The following is a 27,892-nucleotide window of genomic DNA, read 5'->3' on the forward strand; positions in this document are numbered from 1 at the left end:
TGGGAGCCTTGAGCATTGGAGTGTTGATAGTGTGTCCAATTGTATCCCACACATTTTTTAGTTAGGGGTAGGTCTGGTGATGCATCTGAGCTCAAGGCAATTTCTAAAGATGGCAGCAGCATGTGGACGAGCATTGTCCTGTTGGAATAGAGCACTGGAATGTAATGTTGGGCTTTTAATGTGCCTGTAATGAAGACCAAAGGTGATCTGGCACTATATGAAACTGTACTTGTCTCCTTAGTTTTTATGGAAAATCTTATACATACTAGTCCTTTAAATATTGCAGATTAATGGATTCACTCCCGGCTCCTCGGCTATGCATGTTCTCATGCACTGCTGATCTGGCTAAGCTCTTTCACACATCTGAATGTTTCTGCTGGAGCGCTGCATCTTTGCATCTTTTTAAGGCGTTAGCACATATAGGCAGGTGGAATTGCACTGCAGCCCCCACTGGATTTATCGTACGCTGCATGTGGTCTAAATTAGTCTGCATTGACAGCAGCACCACACATGGAATAAAGATTGATCTATTTATTTGCCACTGGGGTTTTCACCTCATAAAGCCGATAAACAAGTCCAGAATGCTAATCAAACATTTATGCACATTAATAGTGTGTGTGTGTGTGTGAGAGGTACCAGTGTGGAGTCCTGCAGTTTGGAAAAACAGTGCTTTGGAGCAGTTTTGATTTGGATGCTTTAAACTCAGTACTGTGACCCTTAATGATCCAGATGCATCCCCCTGGGGCGTGTACCCTGTTGACCAAGATAACCGACCATCTGAGGAAGACTCAAGCTAATTACAACTGCAGTGGCTGATTATTTGATTATCTGATTCTTTAACAATTGAATTAAAGCATCAGAAACGATTAGATGTGGTTCAGAAATAGTGTGTTGCTTATTTGTATTTGTTTGTTGTGTTTACTTTATTATTATTATTAATATTATTAAAAAACAATAATCTAGTTTTATGCTTTTGAACTAATCACCTTTTGGTATAGTCATTGTAAATTGTTCTCAATTGTAATGAATGCTCAGAAATGCAACCTCCTACCAAAACTTTTACAACTATTTGGGATACAATATACAACCACTTAGCAACACCATAGAAACCCCTGAGTAACTAATTGGGCTTCCACATCAACACCATAGCAAATTTTCGCTATATGACCTGTAATACCATAGCAACACAATAGTGACAAATATTGCTTAGAATACTATAGCAACTACCCAGCAACACCATAGCAACTACCTGGGATACCTTATAGCAGCTGCTCTAGGAGTCATTCAGTTTATCGTTTGTCTCATTTGTCAGTTTATCATTTAGCTACAATTTAGCTACATAGACAGTTCATGTTTCATTTCATTACAGAAATAATGTTTCAGGAATGTTCTGAAAACAAGTAATGCAATAACGGTTTGCATCACAATGTTATTAGAACGTTTCTTACATAACATTTCCAGCAAGCCAAAGTTAACAATTTGGAAACTTTCAGGGTGCAGCAAGAAGAGGACGTGGAGAGCGAACGCAATTGTGAGTAATATTTATTCATAAATATAATGAACAAACAAACCATAAAACAAAAACTTAAGCAACAAAGAAACACTAAGTAAATAAAGAAAGCACACTCAACCTGAACAGACGTAGCATAAACAGTGACAATGCCAAAGGAAAACGAAAACACTGGGTTATAAATACACTGGAGGAAACAGAAAAGAAGAAACACCTGGGGACAGGTAACAAGGGGGCGGAGATACAGATTAATCATGGGAGGAACACAGCACTGGGACGGAGACACAGAGGTATTGTACATATAGCAGAGCACATGGAGGAGATGGCAGTAAACCAAACAGGATGGCAGTAAAAACACAAAGGCAAAACCAGGACATGACAGAAACATTAAAACTAAATTTCCCATAAATTTAAAATTAAAACCCTGACACAAGTGATTTTGCAGCAACGTTACCAGAATGTTTTAAAATGTTAAATAATAGCGTTCTAAGAAAATCCAGAAAACTTGGCAGGTTAAAAGTTATAAGAATGTTAACTGTAACGTTTAGAAAATGTTCTAATATCCAAATTTGGTTAGCTGGATTGGTTTCCTCAAAACAATCAAAACTGAGCATCCCAGAGTCCAGACCTCTATTATCTATGAATGTGTTTGAGCTGATGTGAGTAATAAAAAGCAGAAATGCTCTTAAACTTCTATTTAACACTGACCTTGGAAGTTACCCAACACCAGTTATTATTTCTAAGAGAGATTTTTTTTAAATGTCCATTACTTCCACCATTACATTCCTGGACTAATTTTCACTTACAAATTCCCTTCTATTACATCAAACAGAATTTCATTACGATAGCAAGCTGTGGCCCAGAATATGCTTAGTGAAGCAGGGTCCAGATGCGTAATCTGTAAAATATGTCACTAATGATGTTTCTCTAATGGATTTATCGGTAAAGGCTTCGTAATTAAAATATGTTTACTCGTTATGTGTTTCGATTCGAAAATGCAAATAGAGCATGTCAGACTTAAATGTACACATGCAGATGTGGCTGTTCGCAGGGTACTCACCCCCTCCGGCTACTGCTTATGAGAGTGTAAGCAAATAAGCGTCAGATTAATTTACGCAGAGACTTTACGTGGTTAACGTACTGTAATTATGCACAGCTATTGAAACTGTTAGATGCAAAAGTCACACTATCTGAAGAAAATGGAATTAACTAGCTAATTAAGAGCCAGCTTTAATTTAGTTGGCTAGGTACTTGCCTGGATCTGATAGCTGGAAACACACTGGCTTGAAACCATTAAATAACCCCAGTTATATACTTAATGGAAATATAAATTCTCTTGCCACTTTATTACAAACCCAACCTTTGACCTCCACTTTATTTGAAATCAACATTCAAAACCTCAAATCCAGTTAATCTTGGTCTTATTGGTTATATAATTTTTCTTTGTTTTCTTTCTTCTTTTCGTTCTTAAGTAGAAATCAATATTAATTGTATGTTTGGTCAAAATCGAGGTAAAAATGTTCAAGTAATTGTGATAATGACTTTGTTAGAAACTCATTAGAAACTGCTTCTCTACAAAGTAAATCCTTCTTTACTCTGGCCACTTTATTAGAAACACCCAACCTTCTACCTCATGCTTTCACTCACTGGCCACTTTATTAGAAATTCCCACCTTCTACCTTGTGCTTACACTTTCTGGCCACTTTATTAGAAACACCTATGTACTACCATGTGCTTTCACTCTCTGGTCACTTTATTAGAAACACCTTACCTACTACCATGTGCTTCCACTCACTGGCCACTTTATTAGAAACCCATACATTTTACCTTGTGTTTTCACTCACTGGCCACTTTATTAGAAATCCCTACCTACTACAGTGTGCTTCCGCTTACTGGCCACTTTATTAGAAACACCTTACCTACTACCATGTGCTTCCACTCACTGGCCACTTTATTAGAAACCCCAACCTACTACAGTGTGCTTCCGCTTACTGGCCACTTTATTAGAAACACCTACAACTACCTTGTGCTCTCGCTCACTGGCCACTTTATTAGAAACACCTACAACTACCTTGTGCTTTCACTCACTGGCCACTTTATTAGAAACACCTACAACTACCTTGTGCTTTCACTCACTGGCCACTTTATTAGAAACCCCTACACACTAAGAAAAGTAAGTACAGATTTGTACTTAAAAGAGTACAAAGCTTGTCGCTGGGGCTGTACCTTATATTGAGGTACAAAAAAGTACCTTTCAGTGAAAGTCCTTTTTTGTACCCATGTTTTTTGTGCCAGTAAAGATTATAAAGATTATAAACATTATCATCAACTAAATATGGCTCAAAAACTTGATGATCCAAAATTGTCTGGCTTTCAAATGAAAAATGTGAAGTTAAAATAAATATTGTTTATTAGTACAGTGATACAGAATACTGAATGTACCCTTTGGCTGGTTAAATGGTACAAATCTGTACTTATTGCTGTTAGAAGTTACTTTGTACTTCAGAGGGAACAAATCTGACCCTGTAAAGACCAATATTGTACCTTTGAGGGTACAATTATGAACAGTGTACCTTTGAGTACAAAAAAGTACTCTTATCGTACCTCTGTTTTTTAGAGTGTACCTACTACAGTGTGCTTTCACTTACTTTCCACTTTATTAGAGACCCACTACATTTTACCTTGCACTTCCACTCACTGGCCACTTTATTAGAAACATCTTTTTCCTTGTGCTTCCACTTACTGGCCACTTTATTAGAAACACCTTTGTTTATTGTGCTTTCCCTCAATGGCAATTTTATTATGATCCCCTACAACTACCTTGTGTTTCCACTCACTTGCCTCTTTATTAGGAACATCTATTACCATGTTCTTGTAGATTCTGGCCACTTTAAAACACTCACTTTATATCTGCCCTCATTAGCCAATGTAGCATGTGCTTCCACACACTGGCCACTTTATTAGGAACTTCTAGAGACAGTTTAGCCAATAAAAAATCTTCAAAGAATCAACTGGCAAGCAGGTGTCTCCATACTTATGTCCACAGTGTATATTTAATGCAGGTGAGTCAACAAGGTCTGGACTGAGAAGACAACATCCAGCCTTACATTATTCGAGCACCTTGTTGAGGTAAGATTACAAGAAGACTTGAACTGTAATCACGAGGTCAGCGTATGTTCCAAAACAACAGGGGGGAGCTGGGACAGGTTTTAAGTGGCCGGCTTAATTGGAGTGGTCGTTGCATCATAATCTGATGAAATGGAAACACTGCAGGGTGCAGAGAAGCCCCCCTTTTACTGCGGTCCCCTCAGTGTTGCGAGCTAATATTTCTGTTGGTGTTCAGCCACCAATGCTGAACTAATAGGGACAGAAAGCAGCACTTCACATGTGGACCATACAGAAGGAAAACACTGTATGTTACATAACCCGTTCTTTCTTTAGTGTGGACATAATGAGTGGGAGAGCATCAGCTGCTTGACTTGTAGACAGGCGAGCGGTGAGGGATGTGGACGAGGCTGGGGAGAGCACGAGCGGAAGCTAAGGCTCATAACAAGCCACTGGGGAATAGCTGCCAGACGGCACATGGCCATTAACTCCACTTTATTTATTTATTTATAAGCGTTCATTATTTTGCACTGGAAACAAAGATGAAAGTATGTTAATAATCACGTATCTGGAGGGTTTCCTAGCGTACACAGTGCTCAGCTGGAATGTGGGGTGGCCTGCTGGCTGCTGTTGGTTAGCTATTCCACAAAACCTGAAAGAAGACTGAACACGGTTGTAGGAACTGTGAATTGAACCTGTGAAGATTTAGAACTGCTCACAACCAGAGATGAATGATGCAAAGACTGAAGATCAAAAACAGGTCACATCTAGGCTTATCAATACCTCTTAATGACTAGATTTGTTCAAATGCTCAAGAACATCCCATCCCATCTGTATGATCCAGCTGTAAACAGCAGCTCACATTAGTAAATACTAGAGCAGTCTAGAGCAGCTGACATTCAGAATCATAGATTTCAACTCTAAGCATCCAGAGCAGCTGACATCTAAATATGTATAAAGCAGCTCCTATCTAGAGCATCCAAATCTCTAAACATCTAGAGCAGCCTACATCCAGAATTGTAAAGCAGCTTTTACATCACCCCAACTATAAACATCAAGAGCAGCTCACATCAAGAGCTGCACACTCCAACTCTAAACCTCTAAAGCAGCTCTCATCCAAAGCTGAAACCTCTAACATTAAACATCTAGAGCAGCTCACATCTGAAACTGCATATTTTAACTCTAAACATTAAAAGCAGCACAAATCTAAAGCAGCACACTCCATCTCTATACTTATAGAGCGGCTTACACCCAGAGCTGCATATCTCAACCCTGAACATCTAGAACAACATTCAACATTCACAGCTGTATACTCCAACTCTATACATCTAAAGCAACTCACATCCACAACTGCACACCCCAACTTAAGATATAGAGCAGCCCATATCCAAAACTGCACACGCCATCTCTGAACATATAGAGCAGCCCACATCCAAAGCTGTACACTCTTAACTTTAAAGATCAAGCTGTAGAATCCAACACTCAATATATAGAGCTCACATCCAAAGATGTATAATTTAACATTAAAGATATAGAGCAGCTCACACCCAGAACTGCTTAATTCAACTCTAGAGCTGCACATTCCAATTCTATACAACTTGAGCAGCTCACATTAAAATCTGTAAAATCCTAACACACAGAGCTGCATATTCCAACTCTAACCAAATAGAGCAGCTCACATTCAAATCTGTAAAATCCTGCTCTAAAAAGCCCTAACTTGCTCTAAGGTCTGCAGTATCCAACTCTGTAAAGAGCTGGAGTCACACTCAGATCTGCTAAATCCATTATTTTTATGTAAACCATAAAAAATGTGTCTCTAAACCATAAGAAATATTGTAACTAAAAAAACAGACGCATTTGGACACACCATTTTTCCAATTGATTGTCTCATATTTGGAGACATACGATGTAAAAGTGACAAAATAATGGACACAGAAAATAATTACAGTGATCAATTCATCAATACAAAGAAAATATACAGGCAGTTTATACAGAAATACATTTTGGACTCTTTCAGACAGTTTCCTACATTTCTGTTCAGTGAGATAACAACAATATAAAAAGGAGTGTTCAATCAACGACTTGGAAGCTTTTTTTAAAAAGGCCACTTCATAAGAACATTGGTAATTTAAACGAATAGCAAACGGTTCATGAAGCATAATGCACCACATAAAAAGCTCATCAGTAAAATTAATCTGTTGGCTGATTCTCACCGACCATGAAACTGAGAGCGCAAAGTTTCATAAGAAAGAAGTGGAGCGTGCCAATGTTTATGATTCAGGCCGACATGGAGCTATAAATATGAGCTAATGATAAACATGTACATCCAGGGTGTGATTCACTTATTGGATGGAGAAATACATGAACACACAGGATCTTAGTGATATAATTACAGGGTCATTATCAGAATATTTTGCCTTTTACTGTGCCTAATATTTAATATATATAAGACTTTAGATTAAACAGAAATCAAACATTCACAGCTTAATCACTTTATATTTTCATTTTATATTTCCTGTCATGCATACCTTCACCCTGCCATGGTAAGCTGCATGACTGAGTGCATGACTAATTTTATTTTAAAATTAGCATTTGATGAAAACAGTGTTTAACCTAGAGCTCCAAACTTGTTAAATCGTTCATGGTGACCTTCTTCTAGTTCAAAGATTTGGATTTGGATTTTCTAAAATTACCATGACAAGTTTGACAGCTCAGGCTTTACCTTATTTATGTATGAAGACAATGGGCCCTATTTTATTGATTTACAGAGCACCGGTTATTCCCTTTAAGAGCCAGGTGTGCTATGACTTTGGCGCGTTTCTTATCTTAACAGCGCGGAGCTTTTGCTCATCTCAGCAGAGGATACCAACCTGAGCGTTCATGCTGTAAAAGTACACCAGCAGCTCATTAAGGGCAACAGCAACAATGTTATTTTATTTTTTATTTTGTTTATTTTTGATGTAAAAGCTGGATTTGTGTGCTGCAGATCGTTTATTTGCATGGGTAACAAGCTGGGCACACGGTGCTCCTGCTTGGTTAACTGTTTACTGTTGTCAGGGTTTAAATCGATCAGTGATGCACTTGTATTTCCCACCGCTAAGATAGAAACATGCCAGATATTGACCTGAACACACCACACATCCAGACCACCATATAAATAAAAAAAATTATTAAATATAATAAAAAATTAGTAACTCAGACATTAGGGCATGTCAGCACTACAGAACAAATAAGGCAAAGTAATACAAGCTCATTTTTTTATATTAATTCTTTGTGATTTTGAAAATTTTGAATCATGTTAAGGAAAAAAAATTAGTTAGACTTATTTTCATGTAGATTTTGTATTAGAGTAGTGTTTTATTTTGTGCTGATTATAGACAAAAACTGCATTCTTATATTTTTCATCCCTAGAACATAATTCAGATCTGAAAGGGTTGAATGGTTGGGTTATCCCAGAGTGACACATTTAAATAGCTCGTTATTATTTCATCTATGCGTGTAATAATACCTGTTCATTCAGAGTAAATCTAAAGAAATGTCCTGTTACACAGTTTTTTTGTGCAATTTATACAACTATGCCACAGACACAGAAGGCATGTTATACTGATACTGACCCTATAACGATTTAAATATTAAAACAGTGAACCTGTGAAAGAAACACAGCAAACAGTTATCTACAGTGAAGCTGTGCATTATGATCTGCGAGGAAGGTTCTCTACACCCTGCTGTAGAGAATTTCATTATGAAATCACAGGAGAACGCAGGAGAACACACTGCGCCAAGGTGGAATCCAATACAGTAAATATGAGATCTACACAAGTAGCTCAGCGGAACTTAATTAAGCCTCGAGTGAGTGATGTTATGTGCTTTGCTGCTTTCAAGCCTTCAAGGCTCGGCAGCATAAGCCCCTCTCTGCATCTTCGTGGGGGCCAATTAAAACACATTACAGCTCCTTAGTGATATTAAAAAACACATTTTTACTGCATTATCTGCAGTCAGTTCTGATTACTCTACACTGATGTATAGTATGTGGTATGTGGAGGAATTCCACAGAATTAGGTCATACAGTACATTGTGAATGCTTGTTTGTATTGCGATTAACAGGCCAGTGTACATAAAATGCATGTTTTTGTTAACGTCATCCATCTGTAGAGCCGGAGGGCCAGCTGCATATATATATATATATATATATATATATATATATATATATATATATATATATATATATATATATATGAGAATCACAGGCAGGCGTATGTTTACATTGTTACACTGTTGTTCTGTTATAGACACATTAAATAATAATAATAAAAAAGAATGAATGTAACTGTCCTTGGTTAATTCTTCACTAATATTTTTAATAATAGTAGTTTGAGTGTTGCCTATACAATTTCATCATTACAACATTGTAATTGTAACTGAAATATTCCTAAATAAATCGATATTGAATCAAATCAGAAATTGAATCAACTGGAACTGTGTGAATCAGAATCGAATTGATTCTGTAAATCAGATTCTGATACCCAGCCTTAATTACAGTAACATGTTTTCGGGGTTGTTTTCTCTATTTAGAGTAATGCTATATTTTTGGAGGTGTTGGAAATGGATACATTAAGGATAATTAATATGCCATTAATGGAACAATAAAGCCAAATAAATGATTAATTTCTGAAATACTGAAGATGTTCATTTTGATTTCGTGATTTCACAGCTAGGACCCAAAAGAATAACATTTCCCTACATGCAAAAAAAATAACTTTATAAGAAAAAGTACTAAAATTCAATAGAATGTAGAAGTCAATGTAGAAAGTAATTTTAGAGAATTTCTATTGGTCCACTTCAATGACTGTAAAAAAATATGGATGTTATAGGTGACATAAGTATTTGAATCTGCATTTTGTTTATTTGAATTAAATATACCTGACATTAAATATTTTATATTTTAACAATGCCTTTTTCTATTTTAAACAAAAAAAATTAAGAGCCATGAATTAAATTAAATAGATTAAATTTTTTGGATGTAATTTTTTTAATCTGAAAATCTAACGTGTTACTTTGAAATATATTTTAAACAGCTAATTTTACCACCTCACAATTTCAGAACACAAAAAAAACATTATTAATGAATTATGCTATTAAAGTCAGGCAATATATTTTGTATATTTATTTCAAATATAGAAAATTCATATACAAAAACTTGTCAGCTTTTAAGCTCCATAACTATGCAGCCGGTGACAGTCCATTAAAAGTTTTTTTATTTCTTTTAATATATTTTTTTTCTGAAAAAGGAGGGCACATACAGTATATTGCACTACAATTATTGCACATATCGCAAGATAAAAAAAAGATTTTCCCATAAAATTAATCCTGCATTTACAGTTTTCAATTTTTTTTTTCTAGAAAAATAAATCTGTTATGTCTTATTAAACACTGTATCTCATTGTATATTTACACTATAGTTACATGTCTATGTTTCCTGACACCGTTTTCACCAACGGGGTGACTGACATAAAGATTGTTGTCTCTTTGGCTCCCGTTGATCACATGAGGCATCTAGAACACAAGAACACATAATGTTATTATAATATGGTTTAAGTGTACTCTGCAGCAGGGGGGGGGGGTGGTAGGGAATGTGTTTGTGTTATTTAAATTGTTTATTGATTTTTTTTACAGTAGTACCTGAATAGTGCTGATGTGACTGCTCTGCCAGATCCCGCTGTCAGTTAATTCACTGCTGGTGTCGTTTGCTGTAAAGAAGATATAGGCAGTAACTCACTACTGAACATTGACTGTACTCTCAGCCTATCCAGTTCTAAATAAATTATAGGGAACATTTAATTCATGCCAGAGTAAGTGTCATAAAAAGTACTGATATCTCTGAAATGGTAACATTAATGCATAATTAAATTAAAAAGTCATTTTTAACAGAAGTAAAAATAAAAAGGTCTTTTTTTGTTGCATTTCTGTTTGTCCGATGTACAAAAATGACTGTAGAAATCATGGTAACCATGGTTTCATTCTCATCTGTTCTATAGAAATGAAGTCAACATGATCTGCCATGTTGTCAAATTTGCAATCATTTGGTGCCCAGACCAAGCATCCCAGACTGCCTTCATTGAGTTTAAATGTAGTTCATCAAATTTACACAGGCTTTCTAACACTTCATGATAACTGTGTCTTCTTGTGATGGAGCATAATAAGGTTTTAAATACAGATATAAAAGAGGAAAATAAGAACTGAGATGGAACGACAATTTAGAGGAGAAAAATAAGATGGGCGGAGCTACAAGTCTTACTGCATGCAGCCACTGCTCCGCTTATCAATTTGACAAAATCTAAGGGCGTTTTCACACAGGCACTATTTGATCTGTTTAAAATGGATTAAAATCCTTTGATTTGTTTGTACCCTTGGTGCAGTTCATTTAAGCAGGTGTGAAAACAGTGCTCACACTTGGGTGTGAATCAAAATAACCGTACCAAGCCCAGAGGTCCAAAACGAACTCTTGAGTGGTTTGCTTGTGGTGAGAACGTGATCTGGTCTTGATCCAACCAAACTATCAATATCATATACTCCTTCTATTTGAGCTAAACTGCTCATAAGTTGCTGTTTAATCTGATATATTAGCCAGATAATATACTACTGTGAACAAACGCTGTCTCTGCTGCTCCATGAAGTTCACACACATGGTCTGTGCAGTGTTCACTACTCGCAGGCACACAACTACAGTATGTTTACTACGTGTTCATCTGCACTGCATGTCCCATTGAAAACACTGTGTTTAAAAGCGCAGCATAATTATTTTTTTTGTTTGCGTTTTACGTTAAAGCAGCTTCACACTGCACAAAATCTTCTCGCTATATTTTCTTTATTGCTCCCGTGCCAGACAGCTCTGACCAATCAGTGGAGGCAAAAGCACGCTCACATGGTTTATTGATGCGCATTTTGGTAAACACACTTATCAACTGATCCTGACCATAGAAACCAACTACAGGTTCGAAAAACACCCTAAAGCATCTTAAATAAAGTGATATATTTGACCATTTCCTAAAAAACAACATATCTTTAAAAGAATTTGGATGAGGCAACGAAAGGCTGGAAAAGTATGTGGTTCTAATAAAAAACAGCTACAATAAGAGCCATATCATTGCCCTTTTATGGAACAATTTCAGTGTAAAAAAGACTTTAGATATTAATGCAGGTCTTAATGTGGGCCAAAGATCATAAGTGTTATAACTGTATTGGGTTTTGTAACTGAAAACGAATGAAAGGTGTGTAAGAGTGTGTGATTGTGAGTTTTCTCACCTTTAGGATCTGTAACGTATCCAAGGTTATCCTGTCCCTGTCTTTCCCGAGTCGGTATATCTCCAGCTGTCTGTGATCGCGCGTGTGATCTAGCGGAACAATCAAAACCTTTTAGAGGCCTGCTAACAACAAGGAGACTTCCCTGAAAAGTGGAAACAAAGTCCCCTCTTGCTTTCCCAAGAGACTCCAGCACATAAACTCACCACAGCTCTCTCCAACTGTCTCACACTTTCAGTGGTAAACACACACTTACTTATCACAGATTAGCACAGCATGTCCGAGCTTTAGACTAAATATTTCTGCAGACTTAAAGCAGTGGTCTGGTTAAGCAATTTTCCAATGCTTTTGCTAAATGTTAGAATCGTTAAATCGTTATATCGTTATAAAATGTTTAAAACATTTGCTCAAAAAATTTGACTACGTTCACACATTGAATATGACATTTTTTATTCCAATTTGGACCACTTCAATATGTGGTATTGGAATCCAATACAGCTCCAATTCAATGCAACTCAATCCGAACAGCCAAATTTTAATTTATGTGACTTTCATATTAAAAATGGATGACAGTAAAGGGTTTCAGTAGCAACAGACTCATAAATATTTCAAATGATATCTATTCTCAAATGAACTTTGATTGAAATATTGTTTTCTAAATAAATGTCAAAACATGGCCAAAAGAGGGCCACTGAAAATAATGCTAATTGTCTATTATAATTAAATTTTAATTATAATTTCTACCATTTTTTGGCCATTATTCTTTCCAATTAATCTGGCCAATTGTCCCACACATTCAGCTATCAATTACCACCGCCTCTTTTTGAACTGCTGCTGATGCAGCATTGCTGAGTAGCATCACAGCGTGCTCGGAGGAAAGTGCAGCGGTTCCAATACATCAGCTCACAGATGCATTGTGCTGATGCAACCCAGTATCACTTGGCTGATTGACATCATTCTAGGAGTGATGAGGGGAGAGAGCACCATCTACCCACCCAGAGAGAGCAAGAGCAATTATGCTCTCTCAGGGCTCCGGCAGCTTATGGCAAGCTGCATGACTGGGATTCAAACCAGCGATCTCCCAAACATAGAAAAGACAATTATAAACCAAAACTACATGTAAAGCTTTGCTTGTTTTTGTACGTGGCCTTTAGTTTAGGAGCATGAACTGTTTAGACTAGTGTGGGATACAGATCATATTAAAAGCTAGTATAAGATGCCATGTGAACCTAGTGATTAACTCTTTTAGCATCTTTTCTGCCAGTTGTACGTACCTTGCTTCCTCTTGGTAGCTTGACTCTGAAAAAAGCAATAAAGTAAGAGTTAGACTATCACTTTTGTCTTCAGAACCTACAGGTTAAGCTTGAGAATGGGGATATTTAGATTCAATTTAAATAAATAAATAATCTGTAAAATAAATGTATACAGTGACCTAACATTAAACCCCACATACACATTTTAGCTTTTTAATGATTCATGACACTTTATACATTCATACAGTATACATTACTCGTCTCTGACCTCATGATCCTCATTCATACATGTCATACATGGTGGTGGTGGGATTAAGCATATGCTAATACATGTAGCGTCACCTTGATTGTCTTTAAACTGAGTGGATGAAGCAAGGACCTTATGCAGCTTTCACGTTTTAGAATTGCAGGGCACTCACTTGCTCTTCGCCTTTTACAGCAGAAGACGATTGCAATGATGATGAGGACTATGAGTACAACAGCGCTGACGGACACGGTGACAGCTATCAGCACAGTCCGGTCTATACCTGATGGCTTTTCCACCTTCTCTGCAGTCAGGAGGAGAAAAAAGCACAGTTATATATTTTATTAATATTCTCAATGTATCTCCAATGCAGCAACATCTTGGTAAAAAATGAATGCAACACTGGAATAAAATGGATTTAAATCTTGTGACATTGCAGAAGATTATCAAAACAATGCAATAGAGAATGTGTGGCGCAATTAAACCTAAAGGCGGTCCAACAAAATATTAAAGTTTGCCAGGCAGTGTATGACTGACATCATTCAACCATCATTCAAGCACTCAACCAAGTGTCTGCTTATAGATAAAGTCATGCCCTTAAACAGAAAGAGCCAATCCGCTTAATGGTTGCATCAAGAGAGTCGCCATACCTCCTATTCTCGAATAGGAGATCTGTGCAAGCACGGCAGTCATAGAATAGCAAATAATCATGTTTTTCATGCATAATTGAGCTTATAATCTCTACACACTGGTCAAAACGTTTCTGTTACATTTGGGTAATGATTTAAAATATGTTGTTAAAATGGTCATGTTTGTTTTTTTGGGGTTTTTTTTAGACTTTTGACTCTTAATCAGCCCTATAGTGGAGGTGTTGCTTAAAATCAGTCCCTACATAAAGGACAAAGAGAAGCATTTGGGCAGTGAGAGTTACAGCATTTGAATTGAACATATTTATTTGTATATGTAAAAGCAGTAAAATATTTTAAAGATTTTTTTAGCCGATAATGGTTAAGGTGGTTGGGAAACCCTGTGCTGGTAAGATACAGTAGTTGGTTGACTAGCATGTTGATTGATGACCATGGTCATGCTGGGAGACTGACATAGTTATGCTGGTCTACCAGCTTGGTCATGCTGATCGACCAACTTGCTGAACAATTAGCCTGGAGATGCCAGTTCTACTGGTTGATTACCATGATCATATTGGACAACCAGCTTGCTCGTCTTGGTTTAGCTAAACCATTAAACCCTACGCTGGTCAAGAGCTAAGATAGTCAACCAGCTTAATCAATTTGAGCTGAACCCAACAATCCTTTGTTAATTCACATGTAATATCTGGTTACCAGTCTTTAGTTCTAATATTGTAACGAGTGTCCATTATTTTCTTTATAATAATTGTGTACTCTCTTACCAACAATGAGTAAAACACTGCTCTGCTGAGGCGTAGTCAGAGCCGGTATAGACGCCAGGCATGCCACAGATACATTGCTGACTGCTGTGAGCCTGACAGTGCTGTTGGAGTTCACCAGAGTCCCCACTTCTACAGAGCTGGTGTTAAAGAACTGTTGGTCCACTGGTGTTCCATTCGTAGTCCAGGATATCTGTGGTGTAGGAAACCAGCCCGCTGCTAGACACTGGAAAACAACCTGATCTCCCTCCATCACAGTCCGGTTCGACCCCACGATCTCCACTGAGCCGCTCTCTGGAGACAACAAGCAGGAGAACATCAATAAGCACCATGAGAGAGTCACACACAGCTCCTGTGCCTTAATTATTCATTGAGATGGGGTTGTATACAATAAGTGGTGGTGATTTGATTTGATTTGATTTGGTTAATGTTATTTTTTTTCCTGGTGTGTAACAGAATTTCCCAAGAGAAATTACAGTATATGTGCAATATGCTGACCAATGACAAATGCTATAGTATTGTTTATTACAAAAACAAAAGGATTTCAGGATTTCAATGTGGTGCAAAATGAAAGATCAAAGAGATTCATGTAGTCAATATCCAATCAGAGGAATCCAATAAGTTCATGTTGGTTTAAGAGCCGTATCTGACCACATAAGCACTTCAGAGAAGCTACTGCAAGATTCCTAGGAGTAGCTGATAGACCCAAATTAGAACCATACTAGATATATTAACCGTGAAAAATACATAAAGCACTATTAATTTATATTACTTCAAGTTTTACAGAATGAAAGAATCTTCAGGTTCAGATTTTAAGAATTTGTAATTGCTTATAATAAGAAATCTTACTAAGAAAAAAATGCTCACCCCATTGGGAGACTTTTTTGGTTATTTTAAGCATTTATGTCTTAAATTACATATATTTCTTCTAGTTTTTGGATTTTTTTTGCAGTGCGGGAGACCCCCCTCTCATTGTTTCTACAGAAATCAAGAGAATGATTTCTCCACACCTCCAGTGTTAAGTCTTCACAAACATATTTAATGATGTAGAGATCTGGACTCCTGTCATAGTGAAAGGACAGACAAAAGAATGAGAATATTTTTAGTGAGAGTAGAGCAGATTTTCTTCTTAGATTTAAGGTTTAACTGCTGTTTATATTATGAAGCATGTTTTATGGTTGATGGTCTACAATGTAATGTATAGTTGTCTTTACAACATCTTGTAACAAAAAACATTACGTACAAAAACACTACTATGCCAATTTTCCATAATCAAGTTTTAATTATCATAACATAACATTGGCTCTTCACTTTCTACTTTAAATTTAGGGCTCTCTTTGGTTCCTCTAAAACACAAACCCACAAAATCTGCCCAATAAAATGCAAGTTATGGCAGAAAAGCTTAGAAAAGCTGAGGTCTTCTCAGTGCAATGTACAATTATATAATAGTAAACTGAGTTCTTGAGTAAAACCTAGTATTGAATTTGGCACTAAAACTGAACAACTGGTCTCACTGGAGACTTACAGTAACTGTGAGTTGCTAAAGGAAATCGACTCTTGGTGCCTCGTCTTAAAGGAACTAACAGAAAAAGTGCCCACAAATAGAACGCATTGCCAGCCAAATCGAAAGAACGGTGCTGGAGATCAATATGGCAGGATTGTCTTTACGGATTAAGACTTCACCGGTTTTAACTGATGTTAACAGCTGATAGGCGATTTGCAGTAATAAAGATTTGAGGAAAGTGATTTAGAGTGTAAGAGCTCTGTAGGGTTTTGAAGGACAGTTGTAAAACCAGGCAGTTTTTTGGTCTCTTTTGTCATTTGGCGCAGATTGAAGCCCATTTCAGCCCTGCGTTTCCATTTTTTCATCTCAGGCTCCGGCGGGAGAAGCTCTGCGGTGAGAAAAACGTTTAATCTAAAAGAAGTATGAGGATACTTAGCACCGTCATGTCCTGATGAGACCCCATTGCGAGTGTTTACACCAAGCCCGTGGCTAAAAACCGTAATCCCATTTCTCACAGAGGGCCACTGCGGACGAGCTGGAGTGTGTCTCTCTGAAAGAAAACTTGGAGGCTGGATGACTCTTACTATTGTGAATGTGAACGTAAACTGTTGTAAATATTTGTACATATTGTCCATTTTTGCACAGTAAAACAGAAATAGAAAACCTACAGCACTACCTATTAACAGCTCCATATTAATGCCACCATCTTTTCTGGAACAAAGCTCTTCTATAATTTGGTAATAAAACACATTATTTACAATTAATTATTATTATTATTTACAACTAATACAGTAATTTTTAGTGTTGTCCACATAGTAGACCCCTTTTTTCATTTATGTAACGATACATAGATACATGAGTTCACACAGAATAAAGCTTAATAATTAATGGATAACTTATTTATAAAATGTCTAATGCAGACTTTACTGAGCAAAGAATAAGCTGCTAGATTGTGTTCTTTAAAATATGAACATATTAAATACAGATTGATTTGAGGTGGGACAAAAGTATTGATATTGTGATATATTGTATTGTTTTCTTTTGATATACATATAAATACATGGTGTCAATTTTCAATATTTGTATGTAAAAATTGGAGTTCTAAACTGCTTCATTACTCTAATTGGTGGCGCTAACCAAATGAATAGGGTAAACCTATGGTAAAGAATATTGTTTGTGAAATTCTGTAAAACGGAAAATAAATCCATAGTTTCTGGTATTTCCTTATTTAGGTTTATTTTGTCCTCATAAATTACCAGTAACATAGATACTAGTAACATAGATAGATCGTAATGTATCGTAATATGTGTGTTTCTGTGTGTATCTGTGGGTGTGTGTTAGTATGTATGTGTAGCAGAGTGTAAGCGCTGCAGCTCTGCTTGCCTTTCTTTTTTGATGGTTCACTGGAAGCAATCATCCATGAGCACGTTTGCTGACTTGTTATTTGAAATCCCATGGTGTGTAATTTAGCCTACAAGACTGTCAGAGCAGACCTTTCCTCACATCTCCCACACAGTCCAGCTAATAAGAACATTAATTAGTAAAGATCTGTAGCACCTTCTAATCTAGGTCACGCTCCGCAATGCTGGGAATTCTGCCTTTAGCTGAGTTATTTGTTTTGCCTAACAGTGAATAAACTGTGAAATGCCAAACCACTGTGAAATAAATCAACATATATACATACTGTACAGGTATGCAGGTACAATATGTTTCCAACGAGTGTTTTTCAATGCAGATACCGGAGTATCACTTCAGTGCGGGTTTTAGAGTTTCCGCTGATTCCAAAGCATCTGAACCCTTCCTATAACAAACTTACAAAACAAAAAAAAACACTCCAGTTTATTTACTCAGTTGCTACTGATGCAGCATTGCAGAGTAGCATCACAGTGCTAACGCTTTGAGAAAAGCGCATCGACTCGGTTATGATACATCAGCTCACAGATGCCTTGTACTGATCGACATCACCCTAAGAGCGATGAAGGGAAAGAGGATGATCTACCCACCCAGAGAGAGCAAGTCCAATTGTGCTCAGCCAGTCAGGGCTCCAGCAGCTGATGGCTGATGGCAAGCTACATGACCGGGATTTGAACCAGCAATATCCTGATAAAAATTGCAGCACCTTAGATTATAAGCCAAAACTTCCCACTGCCTTAAAAATGACACCTTTTCTAGGGACGTTCATACATTTTTCAACAAGATAATAAAAAATCACATGCTGCATACATGGATGTGTACCTGAATTGTCTCTTTTACAATATGTAGAATACCATGTGAAAGGTGTGTTTGCAGGAAGAATGGGACAAAATACAACTCAAAACCCTTTTTTGATTGGTATCCTCAGGGAAAAAATCACTTTTAATTGTTGTAAAAAGAAAGCAAGCAATTGGTAAAGCTTTTTTTTCTGGACATGTTACAGGGCTGAAATGCACGAATGGATGTATATTAATCAATGAAATGAAGTTGAGCATACTAACCATGAAATATATTGGGATCATATTGTTTAAAATCGAATAAAGGTCAAATTGAATGTAAGAAATTTGTGATTTGTGAGATTTGTGAGATTTGTGCTAATTTAAAATCTGTTGTGTTCTACACAGTTAATTTACCAGTCTGTTAAAACAACACTGTTAGTGTTACATTTTACACTTTTAGTGTTGATTTAACACTCTGGCGAGTTTACTGTGTATTGGACTACAGTAAATCACGAGTAGGGTCTGTAATTATGAGACTAAGCAATTAATATGTGGGGGTCGGTTTTCCAGACAGGGAAAGACAGGGACTAGTCATAGACTATATTTTCCCTTTAATGGAAAATCCCAATTCAAAATGCTGTGTAGCCCAAGACTAGGTTTAATCCCTGTCTGGGAAACTACCCCTCTAAGTATTTGGAATACAGTGTGCCTACCTTGGACAGACAGGCCTGCAGTCACTGTCTCAGTGCTTTGGACCTGACAGCTGACTTGGCCAGCATCATTTCGTGACACATTCCTGATGATAAACTCCCACTTAGCCTGTGCTGTTGTAGAGTGGTTCAGAGCAGAAAAACGCTCGCTGCCGTCAAGCACACCACGTCCCTCCGCAATGGCGAGCGCCAGCACTCCGTTCAGTGACCAGATCATGATCGTCCATCCTGTTGGTTTTGTGCTGCAGTTAAAACTGGCGTTAGCGGTTCGGAGAACCCACTCATTCTGGGGTTCCAAGACCACTTCAGCACTTACCCCTGAGGACAAAAGAATATGAAAAGATATTGGTACCTGTAATGGTACTATTAACAGGTCAGGTATAAACTTATGAGTAGCCTGACAGAGAGAATACAAAAGAGTATTTGATAGACATAATGAAGTATTGATATATATTTGAAACATTTCTACAGTAAAAGTCTTTCTGCTGGAGTTGAATGATTTGCTTTGTCTGAAAGTATAATTTAAGCTTCTGTTTACTAGTTTACAAGTCTTGTAGTACTGGTGCATGGTTTTAAACCACCAAGGAAGACAAGTTTGCTTGACTTGGACTACTACATAGTATTTACTTAGACAATAGGGACCATTCACCAATATCTTTCTAAGAATTGTCTTAAATTCATTCTTAAAAATGTTTCTAAAAGTTGTAACAGAAAGACCACATCAGATTCAGGTGAAGAATACTGAAAAATGTGTAAATGGGTTTAACAAAGACGTTTATTCTGGTATTTTTTTTTGGAAAATGATCCCTAATGTTTCACAGTCTTTATTATTTATGTCAGTATTGGTCTTGACTTGAACTTAATATGGCTTTGTCTCAGTCTTGATTTGAACTATATTTTTCCTGATCTCAGTCTTAACTTGAACTTTGTTAGTCGGTGTACTCACTTTTGTTGGCAGCAGTTTAGACATTAATGAGTTTTTTAAGGGCACAGCTAATTTACACTGTCATAAACGCTGTACACTAAGTACCTTTCATTGTATCAAAGTGTCATATCTTCAGTGTTGTCCCATAAAAAGAAATAATAAATATAATCTATAGGCGAGATGTCAACCGCACACCACGCAGCTTGATTTAGGGCGTGTCAGTGTGTTTTTGGTATCGTGAGGGCGCAAAAAGTACACCAAGTACACCAATTCTCTAAATTATTTATGGCTGTGTTTTGGGCATTACATTAAAACCAACCAATCAGCATGTCACTTGCCATACCCTTTTAGAGCCAGGTGCATTTGAGGTTGGCAGATTGGTATGTTAAAGGTGCAGTGCTTCTGCAATTCTCAGCAGAAGAAACGGACCTATGGGCAGGTCAATTACGTGAACAGCAATGGTATTTTATTTTGGTTGATGTAAAAGTTAGGATTGGTACTGTGGCATGGATTGTATGTGTGTGTAATGAGTGGGGGTGTAAATGCGCTGAACGAGCATGGTGCACCTGCATTGCCAAGATAGCAATGAACATCTGACTGTTGACTGCTACTAGGTTCTAATCAGTCAATCAGTGGCGCACATGTGTTTTCCGCTGCCAAGATAGCAATACAGCAGAAATTTCCTGAACACACCTCACTTCCAGACCACCATGCCCATCGATGTAGATACAGTAAATTGGTAAGCGTTCGCATGGTGTAAAATAGCAAAGAGAATTGTGACGTGCCTTAAGCAGGGTGTAAGATAGGGCCCTTGGTCTTGTCTTGAACTCAAAGTGAGCTGTTCTTAATCTTGACATGGACTTGATGTGTTTATCAAGTTTACTTGAACTGTTTAGGGTGTATAGGTTCTTCACCAGTTTCTCTTACAGACCTAATGTAGGGTTTACAGTGCATGTTTTCAACTTAGCATAATTTAGTCTTTAGAATAACTTTAAAGCACATCTTCCTCATGCTTATCCAGCATATGCATGAAAGAAGTGTGCTACAGGTCTGGCTCCAAGTAGAGCTGAGCTGATTTCACTGTAAATCTGAATTTGCATGTTAGCCTTTAAGCAAAAGTGTTTCGGCATTGAGCTTCCAGGCACTGCTGGCGTGGCCTGATAAACAGAACAATGCATATTAAAGGGTTTAATCACTTCCAAAAGAGAGCATGCAGTGATTAGTGAAGATGAAGCGAGCGTCCATCATGCTGGAGTGATGAATTAGGGGTATATAGGCATCTGCACTCCCTCTCGCTCCCTCTCGATCCCTCTCTCTTTCTGTCTCCAGTACGTGAGGAACATCTCGATTTATTGCAAACGTCGAGCAAATAAGGAACAACCAGGCTGAAGCAGCTTCACTGATCAAACATCAACAAGGAGAAAGCAGAAACAGAACTCACTACTTCAGCTTTCAGACTAACGCTAAATACACCCGCGTCTACCAGGGAGGAACTTTTACTTAGGACACTTTATTGGAAACACCTGTCCAACATTGTGCTTCCACTCATTGGTCAACTTATTATAGACACTTAGAATATAGCTACACTTTTTAGACAACTGATCAGCCTCTTTCTAGCAGATATTATAGGGGTGATGGAGTGTTTTCAGCTCTGCAGTGACAGATGGTATACATGGTCTTTAATGGTGATTTTTACACTGCACAATACTCAATACACTATACATTTCTGGAGTTGTATAATCTAAAGGTAGATTTGGAGGTGCAGCAGTTTTGAGTTCAGTGGTACTCCTTGGTGGTGTAGTAGCCTATTTTGGAGTTTATCTGCAAGGTCTCTTCACTGTTGATGGTTTTAATTTAAAGTATCTTAACTTTGCTAAGCTTTGTTCAATTTAAAGCAACAATTTTCACTCAACATTTTGTTTGGGTAGAGTTCACCCCATATTTTGAGCAAATATTACTTGAACTGAACAGATATTTAAGCAATAGAACAGGAGAGGGATCATTATAGCACATGACTTTGAGTGTGCAATTGCTTTAACACAACAGTTTTTTTTTACTAAATGAATAAAGAAAATAAATCAAAGAACTTAATTCAGAATTAATATGCTTTAATGTGGACTGTGTCTTCCGCCCACAAGTAGTTTCACAACAACTGTAGCAAAACTGCAACTGTTGTATAGTTCATACAGAGTAACACCACGAACGTTAGCTTAGAATCCAGATTGGGAATAAGCGAAGATGGTAAAGGTTAAGACCATGAAATAACGGTAAAATTCTCCCCTCCTGCTCCGCAGAGTCGTCTTTAGGTAAAAGCTGCGCGTTTGGGAGCATTTCTCCCTGTTTGTGGGGTGGTGACGGTTAGCTAGCCGGCAGAACTGTGGTTTAGGTTAGCATAGCTTGCTTTAGCTTAGCATTAGCTTAGCTTAGCCTAGCCTGGCTGGTTACTGTTCTGGCTGTCAGACTGCGGCCGAGGTGACTGATGGATTTTCTTTCCTTTTTTCCCACAAAAGACGAGCTGGGCGCTAGCCTGTGCTAAGCTAATGTTGCTGCTGCTGCTGCTGCTGTTGGAGGCGTTGATTCAAAAATGTCTCATGTGTATATGCCGTTACTCGGCAACACGTCCGCGGAGTGATACAGATGTATTGTGAGAAGACCGTGCTGACATTTGTCATAACAATACGGTCTTCTCACAATACATCTGTATCCCCCTTCGGAACACTCCGTTAGAACACTTCTCAGCCAATCAGATTGTAAGGTCGGATGTAATTGTTGTATAAAAGGTAATATCTACCGAAAACGAAGTACATTACACACAAAATGAATTGCTTAATGTGTGTCTTCCCTGAACTCCTACTTACCATTAGTGTGTAGTCTTGCCCACTAGATCTACATTGTCTTGAACATTCCTGGGTCTTTTCTCAATCCAAATTCACATTGTTGATTTTAAACCAATGACTGTTTATATACTGGCATTATTTTTAACTAACTTGCTCTGCCTTTTTTTTGTCTTTTTGACAGCGGCATACAAAACTATGAAAACGGACTTAGATTTAATTCTAGAGCAAAAAATATTTTTTTAAATCTTCTTTTATCACTCTTAGGGCTTCGGAGCACACTGCGCCAAACACGTCTTTAGCTGTGCTCTCTTTAGAAAAACAGGAGCTTGAAATCATTCAAGAGGAAGCTATTAATGATCTTTCCACCAGACTGCCTCAAAGATGTGCTGTTTTTAGAGTATTTCTGTGATGTGGGTCATTCATTCTTGGCTTTATTTCACAGACATTTTTCGTAAAGCAACAATTCTTCTGGGGGCTGAGCCCCAGGTTTCATAACAGCCTAGGCACACCACTGATTGTATTAGCCCTGAGCAGAGGTGTCAATAACGAAGTAAAAATACTTTGTTTCTTTACTTATTTACACATAATGATCTGAAAGTTCTACTTCTTACATTTTAAAAATAGCTGCATCACTTCATTTTTTAGAGTTTTATACTTTAGACATTACTTTTACTGTCAGTCCTGACGCTGTCAGTCTGCCTGCTCTGGACTCTGAACTACCCAAAGACTCCAATTCCCAGCATGCACTCACACCAGACTTCCCTGATTCTGCTCATCACATGGAGCTATGGTGTTCTTGCTCGCCAAGTTACTGATTGTTTCCACCCGGCCTGTCTTGTATAAATACCCCTCAGTTTGCTATGTTCCCTGCTGATTATTGAATCTAGTTATCTATCTCTTCTACAACATGTTTCCTTTGTTTATTGCCTTTTGTTACCAACTTGTTTTTGTGTCTGACTTTCAATCATTTTTGTTTAATACTACTGTTTTACTACTCTTTTGCCATAGCACTTTTTTGCTGGATTTACCATATATGACCCTGTTTTTGCCTGATTACCCTGGTATTTGTTTATATTTGCTGCCTTACTATTACTGACCCTGCCTGTCCCTTACTACTCCTGTACGCCTAGGTCCTTTGTAAATAAACTGTGTGGTTGGTATCTGCGAGTATTTGTCGTGTGTCTGGCCAGTTTGACATTTACTTTTATATTTTTAGTAGTTTTGAAATCATTTTCAGTTATTTTACACTTTTACTTGAGTTGATGCTTCAACTTCTGCAGAGGTATTTTTAAACCCTAGTATCTATACTTCTACCTGACTAATAAATGAGAATACTTTTGACACCTTTGCAGATAAGTCAATGCCACAAAATACATTAAATCTCAATCTATAATCCAGACAAGCTGAGCCTTGAAAAGCAGAAGTGAGTGGAATGCAAACAGACACTTTCTGAACCTCTGAGAAAGATTTGGGCCCGCCCTTTCTCAAGCCGACCTTTCAATATCTAATAACGGTTCAGGAAACTTGTCAACGTGAATGCTCTTTTGTTTTCTGAAATGAAAAGCCACAGTGCAGGAAGAACGAGAATACTCACCCCCAGAGATGAAAAGCAGGAGAGCGGCGAGGGCGAACGTGTCCATGCTCCTTCACAAATGCTCATGCCAGTTTGTAAAGCCTGCGGGTTTAGATAAAGGACAGCATCAGCTTTGGAAACAGCCTTGAAATGAATACTGTAGAAGATTTTAGAAGCATATTGTGGGATATGACCTTGAAATGAATAAAAGGAGAACTTTGAATGTGGTGAAAACTCTGTTTTATGTAGAGGTGGGCACATTCGGCCTTGGCGTGGTATTGTTCAGAAATCTCTGCTTTGCGATGCGCAGTTTTCTCTCATTTTAGAGCACATTAAGAACATCTTTTTCTGACTATTCTTACTGGTGCCACTGAATAAAAATAAATTATTTTAGTTTATCTTTCCTGTATAAATAGTAAGTATGTGACTTTGGTTGAGGTGAAAAATGCTCAGATAATTTATGAACACAGAAAAAGTCTAGGGAATTTCACTTTTAGCCTATAGCTCTGCTTTTTTTTTGCTCAGTTTGGCCTTCTTAAACATTTCAAGTGTCACGCCTGACCCTGTTTCCTGTCTGTCCTCGTGCCTGTGTTGTCCCACGTGACCCGTGCCCCTGTGTTCTGCCTGTGATTTTCCATTACCTCATGTCTCATTTGTAGCTCCACCCCTTCCCCAGGTGTTTCCACTCCCAGTGTGTTTCCTGTTTAGTTAAATAGACTTCCTCTGTCACTTGTCCTCTGTCGGTCTTTGCACTGTCCCCCGTTGTCTGTCTCTGCGTTTCTCTGTTCCTATTGACCTAGTTTCTTGTTCCGTGTTTTATTCTAGCTCTGTGTTTATCTCTGTTTATTTCCCTTGCCCGGTTTTAGTTTATCATTAGTATCTCTTGTTTGTTTCCGTGTTCCCTATTCACCTGCTTAGTGTTTAGTCTTTAGTTATTCCCTGTTTTTGTTCTTAGCTTTGTTTAGTTTCTTGTTCTCTAGTCTCCCTAGTTTGTTTTGGTTTGTTTCGCTGTTCTTTGTTTATTTGTTTATTTACTTATTTAATAAATTTCTCGCCTTACCTGCACCTGTGTCCGCCTCCTCGTCTCCCTGCCTGGGTCATCCGTGACATCAAGTTAAAAAGTAACCTGATATTTTTCCTGCTGATGTGTGTTTAGCTCCAGTTTGGTTCAGATGATATATCCTAGTTTGTCTTTGAACTAGCAGATGATGGACAGAAGAAATACAGCAGAAGTAAAGGTAAAAAGTAAAAGTTAGCATCAACAATAGTTGCTTTTAGTTTAGCACAGTGCCCTATTTATTCTTCCTAGGTTTTCCTTATTTATTTTTCCCAGGTTTCACTTTATTGCTTGCTAGCTAAGTTTAAGTTAACCCTGAGTGAACACTGGCGCTAAAGCTAAAAAAAAGTCAGGCTAACGGTGCTAACAGACACAACAAGTTGTGTTCGTAATGGTTCACTGACTAACTCATTCACTATTCACTTTGTAGCATTAACTCTATAGTAAACTTACTAATGAAAAACCAAACAAAAAACTTAATCGTAATTTGTGACACAACTCAACCGCATTGCATTATGGTATACATGCTAGCGAACACTATCTGGTCACTATATTTTGCATTACATTAGCATTTTGGTTGTTTGATAGTGAACTATTAAGGAATAAAATATACTGTTGAGATTTTTTGGGATTATTCAACTAAAAAATGTCTCACACACCATACAGCGCACTATTTCTGTTTAGCAGTTTAGCCACAGTGATAACAGCTGGCCTCAACAGGCTTGTAGTGTGTTAGCTACAGTGCTAACTGTTTTGGCCTGTACTGGCATGTTCTCCAGCTTTGTTTTGAATGTAGAAGATTTTCTTTTCTTTTTTACAGGAGGAACAAAAGTAAGTCCAAATATGATAAATACAATTTGCCATTATGGTTCAGCTTTAACTTTTTTATTACAACAAAAATGCTCTTCCTTGTTTTTCATGGTTAATTTTTACTAACAACCCAAAATACAAAATTTTTTACACATCTGTTGGTATTTCTGTCTATTTTTTCTTTTACAAGACCATCGTTTTATACCATTTGATCGTATTCATTGCCTCAACCAAAGAAACGTTTAAAACACGTAAAATGACTTCCATCCAACAGATAAAAAGCGGATAAGCGTGTTTGCCCTCAGCTATAAAAAAAATCTATCAAAGTTGATAAATAACAGCTATTTAAATAAATACACTTACCTGAAAACACAATTCAGCAGTTAATCGAGAACAAAAACCCTCTCCAACTTCCTTCCTCAGCTCAGAGTAGATGCGGAAAAAATATCCTCCACCGAAAGGAGGCCAAAGTCCAGCAGCCTGCCATTCTTCTTATCACATGAACTCGAGATGAGTAATAGCAGTCAGGCAGCTCTGTTTTACACTCAGGTCCAGCAGCACCGAAGCTCGTTGGGGAGGATTACAAGGCGCGGAGTGATTACTGACATGCCAACCAAGGTGGACCGTCTACCAGCCAGATTACTCCCAGAGGCTGTGACCTCATGACCCATCTGTTTGCTTGAAATTGCACTGGTTTGCACTCCACCTCATGAGTGCACTATTTGCACAGTGTTTTACATACACTGAAACTGACACACCCACAGCGAAGCAACGGCTGGTCTCAATACCAGTCATACCTAAATCCCGCCCACTATATAAAAGTCATATACCAGAAGATCTGCTGTTGGATTACTGACAATAAGGCAGGTACATACCAGAGACAATAAGGCATTGCTGTGAGTCAACAGGACAACACTGGGCTATTGTGTTTCCTGAGGAACGGGATGGGTGGTGTAGCTTGGTAAAATTGTATCGTCATCGCCTTGTATTAAACAGCACTGGCCAGTTGTATGGGGCAAAATGCCCAAAGCCAGCCTCTGGCTAAAGGGGTAGGTAAGTCAGCCAGCCAGCAATGAGATGTGTAGCTTTCTGGAGGAATGGAGCTCCATCTAATACCTTTAGGATGACTTGGATTGGCCTAGCTACTCATCATTATTATCATTATTATCAACATTACACCTGTCCTTACTAATGCTGTCTTGTGAGTCTGGATGCAATCACATCCACGCAGCAATGGTTAAGCCATTTAGGATTTGGCTTTTTAAATAGAGTGTAGAATGGCCCTCTCACTACACTACTTTTCCTGTTACTGGTCACTATATTGGAAACATATACATATCTTACATTTCCTTGTCAGAACACCTACATTTTACTTCCTATTCCTTTTATACTGCCACTCACTGGCCATTTTATTAGAAACACTTACTACCTTGTATGTCCACTCACTGGCCGTTTTATTAGAAACATC

The 27,892-nt window shown here is 37.7% G+C and overlaps 1 protein-coding gene across 2 annotated transcripts; it reads right to left on the bottom strand.

Annotated features, from left to right (window-relative positions):
* Nucleotides 1-6,481: 6,481 nt before the first annotated feature.
* igsf5a (immunoglobulin superfamily, member 5a) lies at nt 6,482-27,145 on the bottom strand. 2 transcript variants are annotated; one of them, XM_049469039.1, is made up of 10 exons: nt 26,788-27,145; nt 25,618-25,755; nt 24,579-24,659; nt 19,226-19,540; nt 14,820-15,110; nt 13,587-13,715; nt 13,189-13,213; nt 11,918-12,006; nt 10,295-10,362; nt 6,482-10,168 (listed from the first exon to the last, which is right to left on the bottom strand). In XM_049469039.1, the coding sequence occupies exons 3-10, from the start codon at nt 24,622-24,624 to the stop codon at nt 10,064-10,066; spliced, it is 1,068 nt and encodes a 355-aa protein (XP_049324996.1). In that variant the 5' UTR covers nt 24,625-24,659; nt 25,618-25,755; nt 26,788-27,145; the 3' UTR covers nt 6,482-10,063. The 2 variants fall into 2 exon arrangements, with proteins under 2 accessions (XP_049324996.1, XP_022536728.2); XM_022681007.2 differs by lacking the exon at nt 25,618-25,755.
* Between the last annotated feature and the right edge of the window lie 747 nt (nt 27,146-27,892).

Source organism: Astyanax mexicanus, chromosome 20 (genome assembly GCF_023375975.1).
Source record: "Astyanax mexicanus isolate ESR-SI-001 chromosome 20, AstMex3_surface, whole genome shotgun sequence".
Classification (NCBI taxonomy): Eukaryota; Metazoa; Chordata; class Actinopteri; order Characiformes; family Acestrorhamphidae; genus Astyanax; species Astyanax mexicanus.

Excerpts from the sequence above, each read along its gene's own strand:
- igsf5a (XM_022681007.2), bottom strand. The coding sequence starts at position 24,624 with ATGGACACGTTCGCCCTCGCCGCTCTCCTGCTTTTCATCTCTGGGG. Across the intron at positions 15,111-19,225 it reads TGCAGGCCTGTCTGTCCAAG|AGAGCGGCTCAGTGGAGATC; the intron begins GTAGGCACACTG and ends TGTTGTCTCCAG. Across the intron at positions 13,716-14,819 it reads CAGTGTTTTACTCATTGTTG|AGAAGGTGGAAAAGCCATCA; the intron begins GTAAGAGAGTAC and ends TCCTGACTGCAG.